Here is an 18,760-nt window from a genome sequence, read left to right on the forward strand (position 1 = left end):
GAAACAATGTTATTGAGTGGCACTAGAACTCATCTAAGTAGCTTTAGCTTAACTCTTCCTAATTCTTGAATCTGTAGTGCTGTTGTGTTAATGTAATTTCAAAAGGAATGTTTTTAAATAAGAATTTATATGCAGGCAGTATTCCTTGTGTGATGCCAAACATCATGTCCATCTACAGTTCTGTGACTTTGTGCTTTTGCTAGTACAGCAGAGTGTTCTGGCACTGAGAATTTCCAGGACATGCAGGGGTGTCTGTGCAGCCTGCAGTGTGGCCTATACTGGGTTGGCTCTTCCCTTGCACCATGTAAAGGTTCTGTTGGTCTGCAAGAGGTCATGTCAGGTGGTCACTTCATGTTCTTGCTGCAGGAAGAGAATAATTTTCAGATGGCTTGGGTGAGAGGTGGCAAAACAGACTCAAAAATCCCTATTGTGAATGTTCCTAGCTTGAAAGATTCAAGAATTCCTCCAGCCTTTTCCAATAAAAAAAAAAAAAAAGCCAAAACACTGCAAGGAAGAAGAGTAACGAGGAAAAAGAGAAGTAAATGCATTCACACTCCTACCAAGAGACAGACACAAGGTTGCACCCACCTAACAGCCACCCCATGGTGCAAGGGAACATGCAAGTAAGCAAGCACAGGCTTGGTTTTTTTCTTTTTGCTGTTACAAAAGCAAAGGAGTTAAGATGACTAATCCATTATAAGGGAGGAGAAATTGTGAAAAAGAATACTAAATAAAGTACCTGTAGTTAAACTGCCTGTTGAGGTAATATAATTTCAGATGATGTGGTGGTAAGCCCAGCACAAAGGAGCACTTTGATAAATGTGATTCTTGGACAGTGGTGCAGGCTGGGGCTCTTCAACCTCCCGGAGGCTTCAGGATCAGGCTGTTCCCTTATGTCATGTTTTTAGCTGCATGCTCCTAGGCATGAGTCCTGGGATTAGGATGTCTCTGCAGAAAGCAGCACGGGGGCTGGGGCTGAGTGACATTTAGCAGCAACTTTTACAGCCAAGAGTGATTCCTTTCAGGAGAGCATTGCCCAAGTCACAGCAAGTGATAGCTGAACAGAGCTGCTGATGGGGGCAGAGCCTCCTAAATTCTGGGAAGTTGTTGTCCCCATCAAAGGGAAGTTTGCTCAATTCAGAAACAAGGAGTCTGTATTGAAGGCTGTAGTGATTCTCTCATACTGCAAAGTCCCTGCTTTATGGAGAAAATTGTTACCTTTTCCAAAACAATTTCCCTGCTGGAAGTAGAGAATGGATGTTAGCAGAGGACAAGTCTATAATACTTGACACAGAGCAGACAGACAAAACTGCAGTCTCTTGTTCTTCTCGTTCTCTCATCTCTCTACCTGAATAGAATTGATTGGCTAGGACATGCTGTAATTTATTTTTACAGTGAATAATGTTCCAGTTTATCCTGAGGGACAGTTGGGTGAGTAATGTCACACTGACCTTGACACCCTGATGTTGTAAAATGCAGATGAGGTTGGCTGTTTCAAATAGAGAAGATACTCAATTTGGTTTTATTTCTAGTAAAAGTGGGGCTAATAAGGAAAAGCTGGTGAGCCTTTTGCGCCATGCTCTCCATATGTAAAAGTATCCAGCTACTTCTGGGATTTGATTTGATTAACAGGTTCAGAAGGTAGATATTATTAGCTTCGATGCTAGCTCTCTACCTTTTATCAGCTTACAGAGACTGAGTTTTGGGCATCAGTCCATTGTTTTAACATGTAATTCTAATGAGGTGTGGTTGACACTGTTCAAATAAACTCGTGCCATTAGGCTGCTGTTCCAAAGGTTTTGCAGTTTTTTGCACTTAAAAAGTAAATAAAATCAGATTCCCTATGCACTGGGTGTGGATTTGTTTATTTGCAGAGGATGATAAGCCAATTCTAGAATATAGTGGAATAATTTGCAACATTGACTGTATGGTAAGAGAAAACATAACAGGACAGGAAAAAGCTATTGCAGGATAGCAAGGAGGTAAGAACCACCTTGAACCTTTAAAAAAAATATTGTTTGTCATTCTGGTCTGTTAGAACTGCTGCTGGTCTTTGTATACTTGGTGTTTTGACTGCATTAAAGGTAAGAGAGCGTGAGTCACTGCAGAATTCAGGCATGGACAAATGTGAATTGCCTCTGAGTAAGCCACCTGCGAGCAAGAAGCTGGAATTGCTAGGCAGCTGTGGGGGAAGCTGTGTGGGTGCCTTCTTTCTGTCATGGCATACAGGCCACCTCCCAGCATGTCACTGTTAGTTTGTCTCAGTGTCTATTAATAACTGATTTTCTTTTCAGCAAGGGCATCACATGAAATTTGCAGGAAATGAGGTTCCTAGTAAGCTTTGGAGCAGGCCCTCAGCAAGGACAGAATGTGTACATATACTGTCCCTGTATCTGTTTTAGAAGGTTGAAGATCTCTGCCATCTTAAGCCATGACCACTTGTGCAGAGAGAGTAATAAGAAGTACATGTGAAAAAATTGTTTTAAAACATTTTTAGGTAGTTTTATTGCAAGCCACATGCTTTCCTCTGAGCAGAAAGAATGGTAAGACACTTGCAATTCTCGAGTCAAAACATTCCTGATTAAAAGCTTGTGAATTCCTTGAATTTTGTTGGACCTGCAACAAAGATGGGAATTTTGTATATGAGAAGATTTAAAGTCTCCAGAGTTTTATTGGTTATTTTGGAGAAACACGGAGCAGAGTTGTTGGTGTTTTACTCTGTCCCTTGTGTCACTGAGACAAGATTGGGGAAGAGCATTCAGCTCAGGTGAATCTCTTCTGAGCTGTTGGTCGTTAACAAACAGCCTTTTTTGTGTTTGGGCAGTAGCAGTTGGCTGCCTGTGAGCCTGTTCCCCACAGAAGGAGTGGATGGAGGCTGTTTGCCTGCTGCTTCTGGGAAATGGAGGAAGTGGGAATGACTGTGGGCTCATGCAATTTGGGAGGGTTCTGTTTCAGAGGCACACCTTTGTCCAGTTTTCGGCTGTTTGGATGGCCTGGAAAGGCCTGGGGTGGCCTTGGTGCAGCCCGCGTTTCAAAGGAACAGAAGAGGCTTCAGTTCTTTTCTCGGTCTCGGTGTTTATTAATTGTTTATCTAAAAGATTTTCTCTCGGCCTGACAGAGGTCTGCTCAGCAGCCAGCCATGAGCACACTCCCCTCCCTCCGGGCGGTCACCTATCTTTATACCCAAAGTTGCGTATACAATATTTATCATTTTTCCCCAATACCTTTCACCCTTATTGCCCGGTGCACTTTTAGTAACAACCAATCTCAAAGTGCCACCATCACCACAGAAGATGGAGGAGAAGAAGAAGAAGGACAGGACACGCCCCAATTCCTCCATCTTACTTCTCTAAACCCCCCTGTACAGAAATCCTAAACCCTGTGTCTCACTCTCTAACTAACTAATCCCTTCACCATTCACCCCGGTGAAATCCTCCTATCCTCATACAGGTGTCATCTCCTGTGTAGGATCAAAGTCCAGCCACCAGACACTTCTGGCAACATTCCAGGACTCCCGAGCCCCCCAAGGGTGGTCTCGGTGACTCGGCACCTCAGTCCTGAGGTGCTGAGATCCCACACACCTTTATGTGGGCATGCTGAGTGAAGTCTGGCTCTGGGCAGCTTCTCTGACCCATCACAGGCGCTCGAAGGTGGCCGCACCCTGGGCTGGGTTTGCCTGGAGACCCTGCGTGGTGCTGGTGCTGGATGGGCCAAGCTGCAAGGCATGCAGGGCCTCGTGTGGGGTGTTTATTAATTTCTGAGCCCTTCTCAGCTCCACGGAGGGGTGCTGTGTGGGTAATGGGGAGTCTGACACATTACCGAGAGCATTCCATTTCCACAACAGTGAGACTTGTTTGCACATTTCTGAGAGTCACTGGCTGCCTGCAGTGCATCAGCCCCGTTTATTCTCATGTCCTGCATTCTGCACTCCCCCAGCTCTTTGTGAGCATTGTCCCGTCTATCAAGTAGCATCTCAATGCTGCCTCAAAGTGGAAATTTTTATAACATTATAAATGCTCTTTAAAACATTAAAGCAAACATTAAAGCATTCTTTTTTGTAACATTTTGCTATCTCATAAGCATTTTGGTTAATAAATTATTCTGTAGACCAGGTGTTTAGGCTCTCACTTTGTGATGTGCAGTCTCATCTATTTGGGATTTGTTTGATTTATTCTTTTACATTTTAAGGCTTTTCCTGGGTACAGATAGGCCAGCTGGTCTTCGGTTGCCTCTGAGTCCTGCACTGGTCACCCCTGTTTTGGCAATCAGTGAGTCTATGGCAACCTGACGCAGCTGGCATGTCACTGCCTAAAAGTTTGTGAGAGCCATCCACTTTGAGAGTTTGTGACCCCTAGGTGTGGCAGGAATGTTTCTGTCCAGTGTAATAGCTTTACATTATTTTTTCTTCATATCTAAATGAATTGCCTTGTCTTTCTGTCTGATAGCAAATTGCATGTTTCATTTACAGTAAACCTTTCAATTTGCTAATATTTGCCAGCCTTCAGGATACACCAGATTTTCCTCTTCATTATTTAAAAAGTGTTATCAATAAAAAGAAAATTAAAGTGTGTCATGATGATTGGGAGAGAAAATAAATATATTGAAGCTAAGAATCCATTCCAATTAGACCTTTTCACTAAGAAATTCTGGCAGAGGGGGGACATTCACAAAGAGTTTTAGAAAATGTGAAATAATGTTGGGGTTTGGGGTTTTTTTGCTTGCTTGTTTTTAATTAATTCTCCTTTAACAGGGTAGGGGTTTTTTTATCCTTGTGGGGTTTTTTTCCAGGAATATAGTAACATTTCTTGTTTTCTGGGATTATTCCTCATAATAATTGTCTTGTAATGCTTGATTATAGCTCATCTAATGGTAGTCAGACAAAATTTCCTAGTCTTATGGTCCTCTGGACTTAAACCTCCTGTATTTCACAAACATTGGCTCCAAATATACAATATTTACTGATTCCTAGGGCTGCTTTTGCACAGGTGTTTTGAATGGCTTCCTTCAAGTTGCTGGCCGCTAATCCTAAGGGGGTTGGGTGAGAGGGGGAATCATATGTGAGTTCCTTAATATATTCATAGAATGGTTGGGTTGGGAGAGACCTGAAAGATCATCTAGTTCCAACCACCATGCCCTGGACTGGGATGTCTTCCACTAGGCCAGGTTGCTCCACGTCCCATCCAGCCTGGTCTTGAACTCTTCCAGGGATGTGGCATCCTCGGCCTCTCAGCATAACCTGTTGCAGGGACTCACCACCTTTTTGGTAAAGAATTTCTTCCTAATATCTCATCTAAATTTAGATAATCTAGATTTAGATAAAATCTTGAGCTTTCTCGTAGCCCCCTTCAGGAAGTGGAAGGCTGCTGTAAGGTTTCCCTGGAGCCTTTTCTTCTCCAGGCTGAAGCAAAAAAGCCGTTGAGTACCACACAGCCCTCTGCATGCCCTTTGCAGCCAGGTCTCCCCTGTCCTTCCTGAGAGGACCTGTGTTTTCCCTAGTCTTTCTTCTATTCCTGATGCTCCTAAATGAGCATTTTTATTACCCCTGGGTAACATCACAGCCATGTGCTGACCTAAAGAAGTGGTTGGCACTGGCAGTAGATAATGAGAGCAGGTGCAGTTAGTGGCTGTGAATGTGTTGCAGAAGCTGTACCTAATTTCTCCTGTTTTCACAAGAACAGATACCCTTAATAGTAAGAGAAAATCTCCACAAGCATAGCTTAATTTTTATATCACCTTTATATTACCTCTTATTGGTATATTCAGAATAGCAATTACAAAACCAAATAGACTATGCCTACCACAACCATTATCAGCTACCATTTAGAATGCTAATTTAAAATGGCTTATTAGAATATTAATGTCTATATTTTTTTAAACATTTAATACATATAGTACCTGCTAGTTGTCTGCTGCTGACAATTATCAAACAGATTACCAGTTGTTCAGCCTACATGCAAACAACCTACTGGGTTGTTATAATTTCAAATAGGTTTTAAAATTTTCCCATTGAACAGAAATGCCAAATTCTAATGATTCTAGTTTGCAGTAATGAGGGAGCTGACAAAAGGATGAGGTTGCAGCAGGCAAGGCTGGGTTTGAGCAAAAATTGTAATTGGAATTATTACATCAAATGTAGAACTGAATCCTCCTAACTCATCTTCTTATGCTCCCAGAGTATTGTAAGTGCATTTTTCCAAACATTGTCTGGGTAGAGGCTAACCCTGGCTGAGGGATTGACCCAGCATTCCTTTTTGAGGAGAGCTCCATTATACAGAATAGGTTGGTTTACTGGATCAAAAATGTGATTAGTGAGAAACTTTATTTGCAAAGCAGCTAATACAAGGACACTTCCAGTTGCTTATGTGTAGAGCTGTTTAAGTTGTTAGATTTCCCCAGTACTCCAGATACTAGAGAGGGAGTTTCTTTTCATACACTATGTCTGAATGCTGCTTTCCCTTTGCACTTTTGGTGCTTCCATCTGACAAAATTTTATTAGGAGCCATTGCAATTTACTTGCTTTTACAAAATCAAGCAGCTTACTGCTTGAGAACGGTGTTTAATTTCTTGCTAATTTTGTTATTCAGAGAGGTAGATGGAGGGAATAGAAAGAGTACGCAGGTAGTTTAGGAAAAGATTTATTGTAGCACATATTGTAGCACAGATGTTTGTATAAGCATTTGCGTTTTGGGAAGCTTGTGTTAGTGTACCTGTTCTGAGATTTCTCTGGGTGTGCATGCTTTCAGAAAAGAAAAAGCACATTTAGTCTTTTTGCACCACCTTTTCCATGTAGAATCTGTAGCTGAAGCTTAAGATTTCTAGCATTTGTATGTTTCAGAATCTAATATTTTAGTGATCTGGAATTTATGCATATTGTAAAATCCACACAAAGATGGCAGCAGTTATTTCAGTCTCTTGTTACTGTGGAATGGTCCTAGAGCATGTCCTGGTGCCACCTGATACCGTGGCAGCTGCTCTGGGGCCCTGAGGACAAGCAGCAGTGTGCTCGGGGCGGGCAGGGTGTGGGTGCAGCACTTCCCCTGCCGTGCTGCAGCTTCCCCCTCGAGCCAGGAGAGCGGTGGGTGAGCAAGGAGGGCTGCATGGAGATGCTCTGTGAGCCTTGTGCCTCAGTCCTGTAGGCTCTGTCCCCACTGACGCTGTGGCTTTGCTCCTGCAGTGCTGCATGGGCAGGTGTACCGCTTCTGCACCTCAGAGGGGACCTGGCTGCTCAAGGAGAATTCAACCCTGCCCTGGAGGAACCTGTCTGAGTGTGAGCCCTCTGACCAGGTAAGAGTTTTTCCCTTTTCCCCCCCCTCTTGCTGCTGTTCTTTAGGACAAAGCAGGAGAGAGGAAAAAAGTAGTTGTTGATGCCTGCTGGTTTTTCTCCTGTCAGAGTAATCTTGACTGGCTTGCCTAATGCTGAGGGACATCAGGTCTCTCCCCTTTAACTAAGGGAACATGAAGGGCAGATGAGAGCACTTTCAAATGTGGAAGTGCGTGAGAGCCAAGAGAAGTGACTCAGGTCATCCCAGCTGTGGTGCGAGTTGAGCAAGGAGCTCAACTGCAGGAGTGACCTACTGTTATTCCTTTGCCTTTTTTCCATTGTCACGTCATTGTAATAGTGACCATTTGTTCTGTCTGTCTTGTTAGCAGCTATTAAGGTGATTAAGATGAACTGAACTGAAGGATATTTGCTTTTTCACCTTTGGGCATGGGGCAATACCTGCCTTTTTTTGTTAAAGGTTTTTTTGTCTTTATACCTTCATTTTATGTGGGCAATGGAATTAGGCTTGTCAGTGTTATTTTCTTGCCCTCATGCTTTTTACTCTGCAGGGAGCTGAGATGCCTGGCACTAAATGAAGGAGAGCACAGGGATTTTCAGAGGATTTTTGACAGCCATTGGCGTCAGCCAGTGTGCTGTGTGCGTTCCCATGACACGTGATACCACTACTACTGTGAACCTCCCAGGGTGATGCTTTTCCTCACAGAAATTGAGTGCACTCTCTCTAGCCTGGAGTACTGGGAGCCAGTGGATTACCTAGTCAAAACAGTTCGAGTTTATGAAAGTCCCAAAGCTGCAGGATCTATACCCTCTGTGTTTTCCATTGCTCAGTGCCTCATTCTTCAGAATGAATAAATGGCTACAGACTAGGAGGAGATTGGAAAAGAGAGAGTTTCTCTTCTCCAAATATGTGAATTTTAACCTTTTCCTTTGACTTGCAGCCTTACTCCTTGTCCCTTTTGTGTTCTGTGCTGTACCAGCAGAACAGATTTGTCTTAATGCTATGTATAAGCCTGGTTGTTTCACTTTTCCTTGTTGGCCATTATGATTTCTTCCAGAGCTGTGTTGGGACATGCCAATGACTGAGATACCTAATGGTAACACTTCATTTGGCACCTGCCTCCAATTTTTCATGAACTGATCTGGATTCTGAAACCCTTTGTAGGTGGTGTCACTCCCTGAAATGTGAGCAGCCATGTTTGGTTTTCCAGCTAATGTATATAGAGCCCCATAGTAACTTAGGTTTATGTATCTTTGGTTTATGTATCTTGTGGGAACAAGTTGTTTTTATGAGTTTGTCACGTGTTATATTACAAATGTAGCTAAAATAAATTCCCAAGTGTTAATGAATCTTTATAAATTTTGATGTATGATGTAATTTTCATCTATATGCGTGTTTTAAATTGTTAGGTTTCAGTTGTTTGCTTAAGCTTTGATACTGAAGAGGTTTTTCTTTTCAAAAGGCAGATTTCATAGCATTTGCTTTAAAGCATTAAGCTAGCAAGTCTGAGTTACAGCCTTAAATCCTCCTGGCTGTGCAAAATATATCTGAATAACTGTACCTAATTTATGAAGTACAAGGAATGTATTCCTTTGTAGAGCACAGGTCTCAGAAGTCAATTGCAGAGTTAGCAGCTTGAAGAAGGGAAATAAAATCCCTGACTCTATTTAGACAAAGATAAGTGCTTAGAGATGAACCAGAACTGTGAATATGAATGTGCCTTGGAGGCTGAGCAATAAGACTGTGTTAAAATTCAGAGCTGCCTGTACCTTTTCAAGTAATTCTCTCCTCTATAAGGATTTTGGCCGGAATTTTTAAGCAAGGGTCTCAATAATCATGTTTTCATTGAATCTGAAGAGAGCCCCCACTGCTCTGGTCTGCAGCAGGTTGCTCCCTCTCAAACTGTGTGGTAACATCCAGGTCAAGAGATGCTGTTGGGCTCTGGTTTGTTGCCCGGAGGTTGCATAGTTGAGACAGAGCACAGATTATTTGGGAGCAGAAAAGGGTTTAGCTATGTGAATTCAAGGCATACTTTGCCTCTAAGTAATCAAACAGGACCTGGCTTGCTGCACTGAAGTGTAGATGAGGACCCCCCCCTCATTATCACAGAAAGGAAACTTGCTTTAAGTGCTCAAGTCTGAAAAGGTGAGATCTTCCATTTTTACTGCAGGTCTGAGTTGTGTCTTTGCTTCCTGCCATCAGTTTTAAGACTTGCTTGTGTGGTAATTTATGTCTCTCCAGCTTTATTATGAAATAATGTCACATTATCTGTTTTTCTAGCCAGACTGCAAAACCCAACTATTTGAGCGAATACCTGGGAGCAGCTGAGGAATTAAATTTTTATTTCTTTAGAGCATGTGGAAAGTGGAAGACTGTTATAACATGTGCATTTAAACTTGGAAGTAGGAGAATGATTTCTGTTTGTCATTAAGAAAGCTAGAAAGTAGCTGGGAGAAAAGAACTGAAGGCCATGAGCTCTCTCTTTTCCCCCTCCACTTTTTTGTTTTTCTTTTCTTCTTTATATGCTCTCAGGATGCACCAGAAGAACAGCTCCTGAATTTGTCCATCATATACACCATTGGATATGCTCTTTCCTTCTCTGCCCTTGTAATAGCAACTGCCATTCTTCTTGGATTCAGGTAACTGGCGAAGCTTTGGAGAGAGTACACTAAAGGTTTTATGTTTTTCTATATGACAATATCAGCCTTTGACAGAAACATTTGATTATTTTTTTCCTTCCTTCCTTCCATCACCTCATTATTTCTCTGTCTTTTGTTACATATGTGTTCCTTCCTAAAATAATTCTTTCTCAAAATGCAAGTAAAATTGCCAAATTTTTGCAGTTACCCATATGAACATGTAGAACAGGTACTTTTTATCAATTGGAATATTTTGTTAGGTAAGTTTTTATTTCAATGAAATTTCCATTGGAAGAGGTGGCAAAAGAGAGAGATGCAAGCGTTCCTTCATAGTCTCACCTTGCGGATGAGGCACAAGTCTGAGATGGGCAAGGACATTTAGGAGAAAAATTTTCATCTTGCTTTGTTTGGAGTTACTCAGAGCACAGATCTCAGTCTGGCCTATATCCCAGTCTTCACATGCAAGATGTGCAGAAATGGATTTTTGACAAAATTTATAATTTTGGAGAACTTTCAGAAATTCTTATTTCTTTCACAATATGGAAGAGAGTCTAATTAGAAACTTGAAAAGTTTTTGAAATAAATTGCTGACAGCTGGCCACAGTGGTATACTGAGTTCATCCAGATTTGCACCTACAAATTCAACAGATCATATAAAATTTTAGACAGTCTTGGTTGTCCATGCCAAACATACACTCTGTGTGTTTGGTTAGAAAATAAATAAAAGCCAAAAACTCCCACCAAACCAAAACACAGCTTTGGATTCTAATAGGGATCCTTTTACTTTTTCTCCCTTCTGTAAATGCAAGAGATGTTTTGATTCCAGCCGGACTTTCCTTCAGTTTGGGGGTGCTGAGCACAGGAGACTGATACAGAGATGAGATCCTGTTCTGTTGTGGGGAGGAAATCCCTCTGCCATGAAGCTGATCACTACAGCCAGGTCCCATCCCTCTTATGTCCTGATGAGGCTGCCTCCGAAACAAGTATAATGTTCCATGTCCTTATTTGAAGTCAAGTCAGGAACCTTCAGTGATCCTCTGATCCTTAAGAAGCCTCCTTCCCTGACTGAAGAATTACCATTGCCAGTTATTGGTCATTTCCTCTGGTGCCTGCACTATACTTTTAGCAAGGCAGTCCCTTTCCTTTCTTCCCGTATGTATTTAACAAGGTCAGTCATATCTTTTAACTTCTAATTTCCAAAACTAAAATGATGCAAGCCTTCTCACATTGAACCATACTTTTTTAGCAATATATTATCCCTTCTCCTCCCAGTGGAGAAGCATAGGTGGGCAATATCAAGGAAGTTTTAAAATGACTGCAGAAATCCAGAGACATGCTCACCCTCTGTGAATGCCATGTGGTAATTATGATTTGTATGTGTGCATACCTGTGCAACTTTGGGACCTTTCTGACAAAGCACCAGATGGTCTTGCAGTCTCCGAATCTCTCCCAGGATAACTGTTTTCTCCTCATTTCACCTATCAGTGGCACTCCTTGAGTATTCTTAGCAGCCCAAATGTAAAGGTCACAGAGCACAACCACGTACTTTTTGAAGGAAGGGAGAAAGGATGTTTTCTGGCAGGCAACAAAGAGCAAGTTTGTCACCAAGGACTGGTAGGAGAGAGGGAATTTTGATGTCCTGACTTTTGTGGGGTGATGCTTTAGCATTTTTTCCTTCAACTATGAAGCAGGGACTGGAGAACTGTACACAAGTGTGTGCTTCTCATTTTGAAAGTGAGATTCTAGGGACATCAGAGATACCAAGAGCCATGCTAAAACTGTGCAATCAATCCATTTTGTGTTCTCCTGTCTTAAGTTTTTTTACCAGGAGACAACTTGGTCCTGGATCTCATGAAATATGAGATCTACCCTATGCGAATTGCGGCTTCTGGGTTCTGACTGGAATCTCTGCCCGTTTCCCTGAAGCTGCTCAGCCTCAACAAATGGGGATCAAAATCTAATTCAATGACATGCAAATACTGATGGGCCTCTTAGAGTTCTTAGACTACAAAATAACCTTTATATTTGTCTTTAAAGGTGATACAGCAGAGGAAACAATATCTCTCTAGAGTCCTATTTTGGATCCGAAAAAAATGGAAGGAAAGTCTGTAATTTCAGTGGTGAAAGCTGAATTAGGCCCATAACTTCATGACTGAAACAATTTGAATAACTTCTTGCCTGTAGCAAAAATACTCAGTAACTACCTGCAACCTATTTTCTTCAATTACCTAATTTACATAACTTTTTCAATCAAATTGAAATGTGTAGGAGTTCTGAAGGGTAGCAACAAATGAATTTTGAGTTTAAGGAACATAAATAATAATAATAGGTAAATTTTGAAATAAATTGTGACTTAAAAGTGATACAAAAATTCTGCCTGACCTATGACAAACAAGTTGTTCTTCAGTGCAAACCTCTAGCTTTCAGACCAAGTCAAAATTTATAGAGCTGTAAAAACCAGACATATGAAGTATAAGTTCACTGGAAGTTTTGCTGGAATAATTGCTGATTACCATATGTTACATCTGTCTTTTAGCATCTTAAAACTCATACCCAGTGTAACTTCCTTTTGGTAAAGTGTGTACCCTTGCAGAGCTGGGAGAAAAATGTGAATAAGGCTGGTAAAATATTGGCAGTACTCTGCAATTGGATGCCATTTACATGACTTCAGTTTCTTTTGCTATCCCTTAACGTGCCTTTTTTTTTTTGACAAGCGGCAATTTTATTGTCTTTGCAGCAGGCTGCTGAAATTCAAGAGGATTTTTCCTTTGTTTTTTTGTTTTCAATTCTGAATGCAGAGATGAAAAATCTGTTCCTTTTACTTCTACAGAAAGTATTTACAATTCTCCCAGAAGGCAATTTGAATATAGATTTTTTTTCTTGCTGTCAAAGGGTGATTTGCAGGTGGATTATTTTTCATGGTGGGTTTGAGCTGCACTGCACACGAGTCCTGAGCTTTGCCAAGGTAAACTTGCACAGTGACATTGGGGTCAATTCAAAGCAATTAGCTTCAGCATTATGTGGAACTTGACTTTTTCAGTCCTTTCAGATAAGGCTTCTGAAAATTACTTTATTTTTACACTTTTTAAGCTTTAGAAATTTTTTTTTCCTAAACATACCTATCTTTCCCCAAACATTGTCTCTAAGGGCTAAAGTTTTGAATTGTGTGTTTTCCTTGATAGTATTTTCTTCCCAAAGACAGTTTGAAATCCCTACAGCCATTCCCAAGTTATGGGGTTTCCTCTGGTGCCTCTTGATTTCTTACAGGGCTCGTTGTTCCCTTTCTCAGTCCTGTGTCTGATGTTGCATCTTTTATGTGGGTAGTGGATCATGACTGGATTTTTCTTTTTACAGACATCTGCATTGCACGAGGAATTACATTCACCTGAACCTCTTCACCTCTTTTATCCTCCGGGCTATATCTGTTTTCATTAAAGACTCAGTGGTGAAGTGGATGTACAGCACAGCCACACAGGAGTACCAGTGGGAAGGACTTATAGCCTTCCAGGTAAGGCTGTGGTCATTCCTTGGATATTGGAGTCATCACTGTGGTGTGTCTGCATCACAGCAGGCAATTTAATTCTTCAGCTGATGGCATTACATGTTTCTCTACCTGGGGGAAGTTTGCCCCCGTGAGACAGAGGAACAAGAAGCCAATCTTTTTGCATATATATATATATGTGTGTGTGTGTGTGTGTGTGTATACACCAATGCCTGTGTCTTCTTTCTATGCTGCAGTTTCATTTCTTTCTAACAGTGACAAGAGCACATTTATTTGCCTAAGCCAGCACTTTTTGTGATAGAACTGTCCATCCGGTCAGTTGGTTGTCCGCCAGCTAAGCTGGTTGTTCTTGGTCATCTCTATATAATCTCTTGATGACAGGAAAAAAAGGAAGCATCTGATTAAAATGCAAATTTGAAAGCATTTAGAAAAGCTTTGGAGGAATAGGCTAATTAAATACTTCTAACTGATGAGAGAGGCTATACAACTCTTTTGTAAATAACGATGAAAGTGTGCCCTTCCCCATTTGGATTTGGAATGCAAAATGTACTTGAAACCTCAAAGAGAAGTAGCTTTATTATCTGTATAGCTCTTGTGACTCTAAAACATGGGTACAGCATTTGCTGCTGGAGTACAGGGTTGGAGTGGTAAGAGGAAACTCTCCTGATGCATCCTTAGTGCCCATCCTTTTCTGACACTGCCTAAGGCAGAAGTGCTAAAACAACTTAGTGAATCTCATGTGATGGTTGATTTTTTTTCTCATCTGCAATTTATCAGTTACCAGAAAATAACATCACGTCTTAAATGGTTTGGAAAAGTTCATATTGGATTGTCAGTCATTTCCTCTTTCCAAAAAGCCTTGACTTTATGATTTTACACACAGTTTACTCAGTAGTGGTTTCATCAGGTCTGATGGATATATTAATTAGGTAATCATACTTATCTAAAACCTTTCTGATCAGCTCTGTATTTTACCAGCTATGAGAGAATTTGCACTTAAATGGGGAGCACTGGGGCAACATTGCTTTTCTATGAAAATATCCTTTGCTTTGGCAAATAGTCAACCTTATGCCATCTACTCTTTTCTTTTTAATAGAGAAGTTCTCAACTGCAAAATAGAGTATCCAGGAAAGTGAAAGATTCACTGACTGTGGTTGATATAGTACTTTTCACTTGTTCTTTTCATCTTTATTCAGGCTTTTCAAAATAAAATCAATGGCTTATTGAGGGAAAAATACAGAACAGGAGGAGTTTTTCTGGTGTTTTTTTAAGGAGTTGTGTTGTTGAAAGCATCTGTCTGCTGTGCATAGCACCTATTCCTGGCTTCTCTCCATTTAGCAATAAAACATGTGATTAGTTTAGCAAGCTCCCTTTTTGAGGAGCAAGAGTAGTAAAGAGAACTGGTCTTTTGAGTTAATATCCTTTTATTCTCAGTCCCTGTTGGGTTACTTTGGGCTGTGCTTTTTTCCGTCGCAGGAATCACTCAGCTGCCGTTTGGTCTTTGTGATGATGCAGTATTGTGTGGCTGCAAACTACTACTGGCTGCTGGTGGAAGGCATGTACCTGTACACACTGCTGGTGCTCTCTGTCTTCTCTGAGCAGAGGATTTTCCGCCTCTATCTCTGCATTGGCTGGGGTGAGTTGGATTTTCCATTTGTCCTCCTGTGGCTGAACTGGCAGAGGGGATCACAGGAGAACTTGTGTGTCTGTCCTAGTGCTGCCCAGTTCAAGTCCTGCACTCTGCATTCTCTTTTTGTTCCTGATCCCTTACCTTGTTTGGGCTGGAGGGTATGGTCACAGCTCCTGGATGCTCATGGCACAGAGGCTGTGGGACACTGCAGAAACTCACGAAACCAGTGGCAAACTGCAGGACATTAGCTCCCAGGACAGATTGTGTGTGGGCGGTTCCAGCTTGTGGGTGGTTCCAGCTGGATATGGGCTTTTCTAGACTGCCCTACTTCATCCTCCTGAAAGGTTCCCATTGTATTTAAAGACATGTGAGCTGCTTGTGGTGTAAAATAGCAAAGCTGCTTTGCATCTGGGTGAGGACAACAGTAGAGAAATGGTGACAGCATGGGAGGGGATGATGCAAAGGGGCAGGGGGTGTCGGGTTGCCTAAGTGGGCAGAGCAGGTCAGATGGGGATTGTCTGGAAAAAAAGGGTCTGGGGTGCATGTGCCATGGGCATGTGTGTGCTTGAAATCAAGGGTTTTGATGCCGTGAAATCAACTGGTTGACTAAGGGTCTCCTTCTGCAGAAAGGGTAAAGCTTTGATTCTTTCACTGTATAGTTCACCTGAAAATACATTACAGTTTGGGATCAATCCTGTTTTTAGAGTGATCTTTGCATGTTTCTCACCTCTATTGCATTCTCTCTCTCCCTCTTGTCTACCCTCCCCTTTTGGTGGAATCACGCCACTTTTGGAAAGATGAAAGTAAATACAAATAAATACTACAAGTGCTTTCACAGATGCTAGTTTGAGCATTTGAATTGCTTTGACTTTCCTCCTCTCTCTATGGACTACAATTGTGAATATTTTAGCAAATTAGTTCTCTGGGAAAATGCATATAAATAGCATATTATTGTGAATTACCTAATTCTACAAAAACTTGATATATAATGAGAAAAGGTTTTCTGTTATATTGATAGGAATAAATTAATGCAAATAATAGCAGTTTCCTGCAGGAGGGTTTTATTTAAAGTTCTCTGTTGTCCATATTCTTTCATGTCAGGCATGCAGCAAAAGCAGCACATTTTTGTTTAACATTTGAACTATATGTTTTAATTAGACACTCAATTTAATTTAAAAAAAGGGGGAGGGGGAGCTATCCTGAAGCAATGACTGAGGTCATGAAAGGAAATGGAAAAGAAATTAGAACAAAATTATATCTAGTCAAATCCTAAGGGGAATGTGTTTACTTATAAGAAAGAGTTAGGCTGCTTTTGGTCTGAATCACTTCTATTTAGAGTCTGTCTCCTGCAAAGGCAGAAGGCAGAAATAGATGATGTTATTTTGGTTTTGCTCTTTTTTTACAAGGATGGTTTTACTGTTGTGTGTTGAATTTCTAGATGAGTTTTTGGAAATGAGCAGCAATGCAAGAACTTGGCACTAGATACATGGGTTTCATCCAAACTTTCTAGAAAAGCTCTGTCTGTGCCATTCAATTGTTATCTGTACAATTTCTTGCTCTTCCATATGTGTCTGCATGTGCAAATCTTGCCAATGATTCTCCACCTTCAAATGAGAAACATCTGCTGTTTTAGTGCTCCCAGATTAGTTATACCAGATAGCAGTTCCATTTCTAACCAGTGGAAAGATACAATAATTTTTCCTGATCTTTCTGCTTCTTCATTGGTGATTCCATTTTTTGGGTGCTCAAGTCCCTCACCAGGTGACTTTCTGCTGTATGCAACATTCAGAAGATTTTTATTTAATTTGATTTTTGAGCTGCCTGATAGCCTCAGTGTAATGCTGAGGCTTCAGAGAGAGAGACAGTAGGTTCCTGTTTGAACTGTTGTCCTGCTCTTTGAAGTAGTCAATCAGCTGTAAAAATAAAGCTGGAACAAAAATTTAAATATTTATTTGATTGCCAGCGCTAATTTGATTCTCGGACCATTTGTTCCATTAACGAATTGTCCTCTTACAGGATATCTTTTTAACTTTTTCATTTCTTATCATTTGATTAATATTTATGTCTGAAAATTTCATGTTTCTATTCCTCAAAAACATAGTCACTTCAAGTTGTTATTGCTTACAACTGTAACTGAAGATTGTGATCACTCTCAGATGTGTTGGAATCTGCTGTCCTGGAGCCCAGGGTACTGAGCTTGATGTGCACCCTCGTCACTGCCCTAAGGTCCTTGAATTCCCCCATTTCATGGGCACTGCAGCCAAGGCTGCCCTTGGGCTTCACATTCCCCACCAGCTCCTCCTTGTTGGTGAGAGCAGTGGCACCTCTCCTCATTGGCTCCTCTGTCACTTGGAGCAGGAATTTATCAGCGTGATCCAGGAAACTCCTGCATCGCTTATGCTCTGCTCTGCTGTTCCCTCCAGCAGATATGGGAGTGGTTGAAGCCCCCAGGAGGACCAGGGTTTGTGACTGTGAGGCTGCTCCTGTCTGTTTGCAGAAGGGCTTCCTGGCCAGACAGCCTACAGCAGACTCAAGTAATGTCACTTGTCCCTGTCCTCCCTTTAGTACTGACCCATAAACTCCCAGTCAGCTCCTCACCCATCCCCAGGTGGAACTCCATGCACTCCAGTGTCACTGATGTGGTGACACCCCCTCCTGCTGTCTCCTGTCTGACCTTCCTGAAGAGCCTTTGGCATTCTGTTCCCGCACTCCAGTGAAGAACCATCCCACCATGTCTCTGTGGTGCCAGTGAGATCATAGCCTTGCAGGTACTGCCACTGGCATCCTGCTGTAGGAGTGGATGGATTAAGGATCCTGTTCCCCAGTAACTTCAGTTTAAAGCCCTCTTCCCAGGCTTGGCAAGCCTATGACTAAAGATTTTTTACCCTTCTCTGTCAAATTCAGTCCATAGTAGACCAGTTGTTCCAAGATATTCCAGTTTTTGTTATATAATAACATCAGGTTAGTTCTAAAGTCAGTTATTAGACAGTAGTCCATTTATTATCAGTTCAAAATGACAAACTATCCTTTGCTGTTGAAGTATTTATAAAGGGGAAAGTCCGTCTTGCATTATTGTACTTAAAAAAAACTAGAAATGTCATAAAATCTTGATAGACCTATGAAGATTAATGTAGTTTCATAAATTGGGAGTAATGTATGCTAACATCATGTATATTGATAGGATTCTATAAACCTTCCCTATTATTTTTGAGGTAACTGTATTCCTAATGGCAACTTCACTGCTGAGATTTCATGTCATACTAGGCTTTGAGATGGCAGTTTTAAATTTTTCCTATTTCATTTAATGTGGAATATGTCTTGCTTATGTCTTCTATTTCTTTGTCAAAGCACACTTCCATACATTTATGTCAGCCTTAAGTTCCACATACCTTACTGCAAAAACAATTGTACATTCTATTTTCAATGCCAATGGAGAAAAAGAAGGCAGAAACACTTTGTAGCATCAAAACCCCAAAATTTTATTAGGCCAATGTAAGAGCAGGTAGGTGAGAGGTTTCCTTCCCTCTGGGGGTCAGCACAACAGCAGCCAAAACAGCTGTTGATTCACACAGTCATTTGCACTTGCAGAAAAGAAAATCTGTTGCTATGCACTGCTGGTACCTGGTGCTTCCTTGAGAAATCCTTGCCCATGGATCTCACTTTCTAGAGAGAAGAAAAAACATTTATAAGAAAGGGGTGAAAAAAAAAA

At 41.2% G+C, this 18,760-nt stretch overlaps 1 protein-coding gene across 1 annotated transcript in view; it reads left to right on the forward strand.

Moving 5' to 3' along the window:
* The window catches only part of GLP1R (glucagon like peptide 1 receptor), an 83,686-nt gene that overhangs the window by 43,715 nt on the left and 21,211 nt on the right, over nt 1-18,760 (forward strand). The window contains exons 4-7 of the mRNA XM_064708903.1: nt 7,175-7,284; nt 9,813-9,919; nt 13,274-13,427; nt 14,898-15,057. Coding sequence (XP_064564973.1) covers nt 7,175-7,284; nt 9,813-9,919; nt 13,274-13,427; nt 14,898-15,057 — 531 coding nt within the window. The remainder of the gene's footprint in view (nt 1-7,174; nt 7,285-9,812; nt 9,920-13,273; nt 13,428-14,897; nt 15,058-18,760) is intronic.

This window comes from Zonotrichia leucophrys, chromosome 3, assembly GCF_028769735.1.
Source record: "Zonotrichia leucophrys gambelii isolate GWCS_2022_RI chromosome 3, RI_Zleu_2.0, whole genome shotgun sequence".
Taxonomy (NCBI): domain Eukaryota; kingdom Metazoa; phylum Chordata; class Aves; order Passeriformes; family Passerellidae; genus Zonotrichia; species Zonotrichia leucophrys.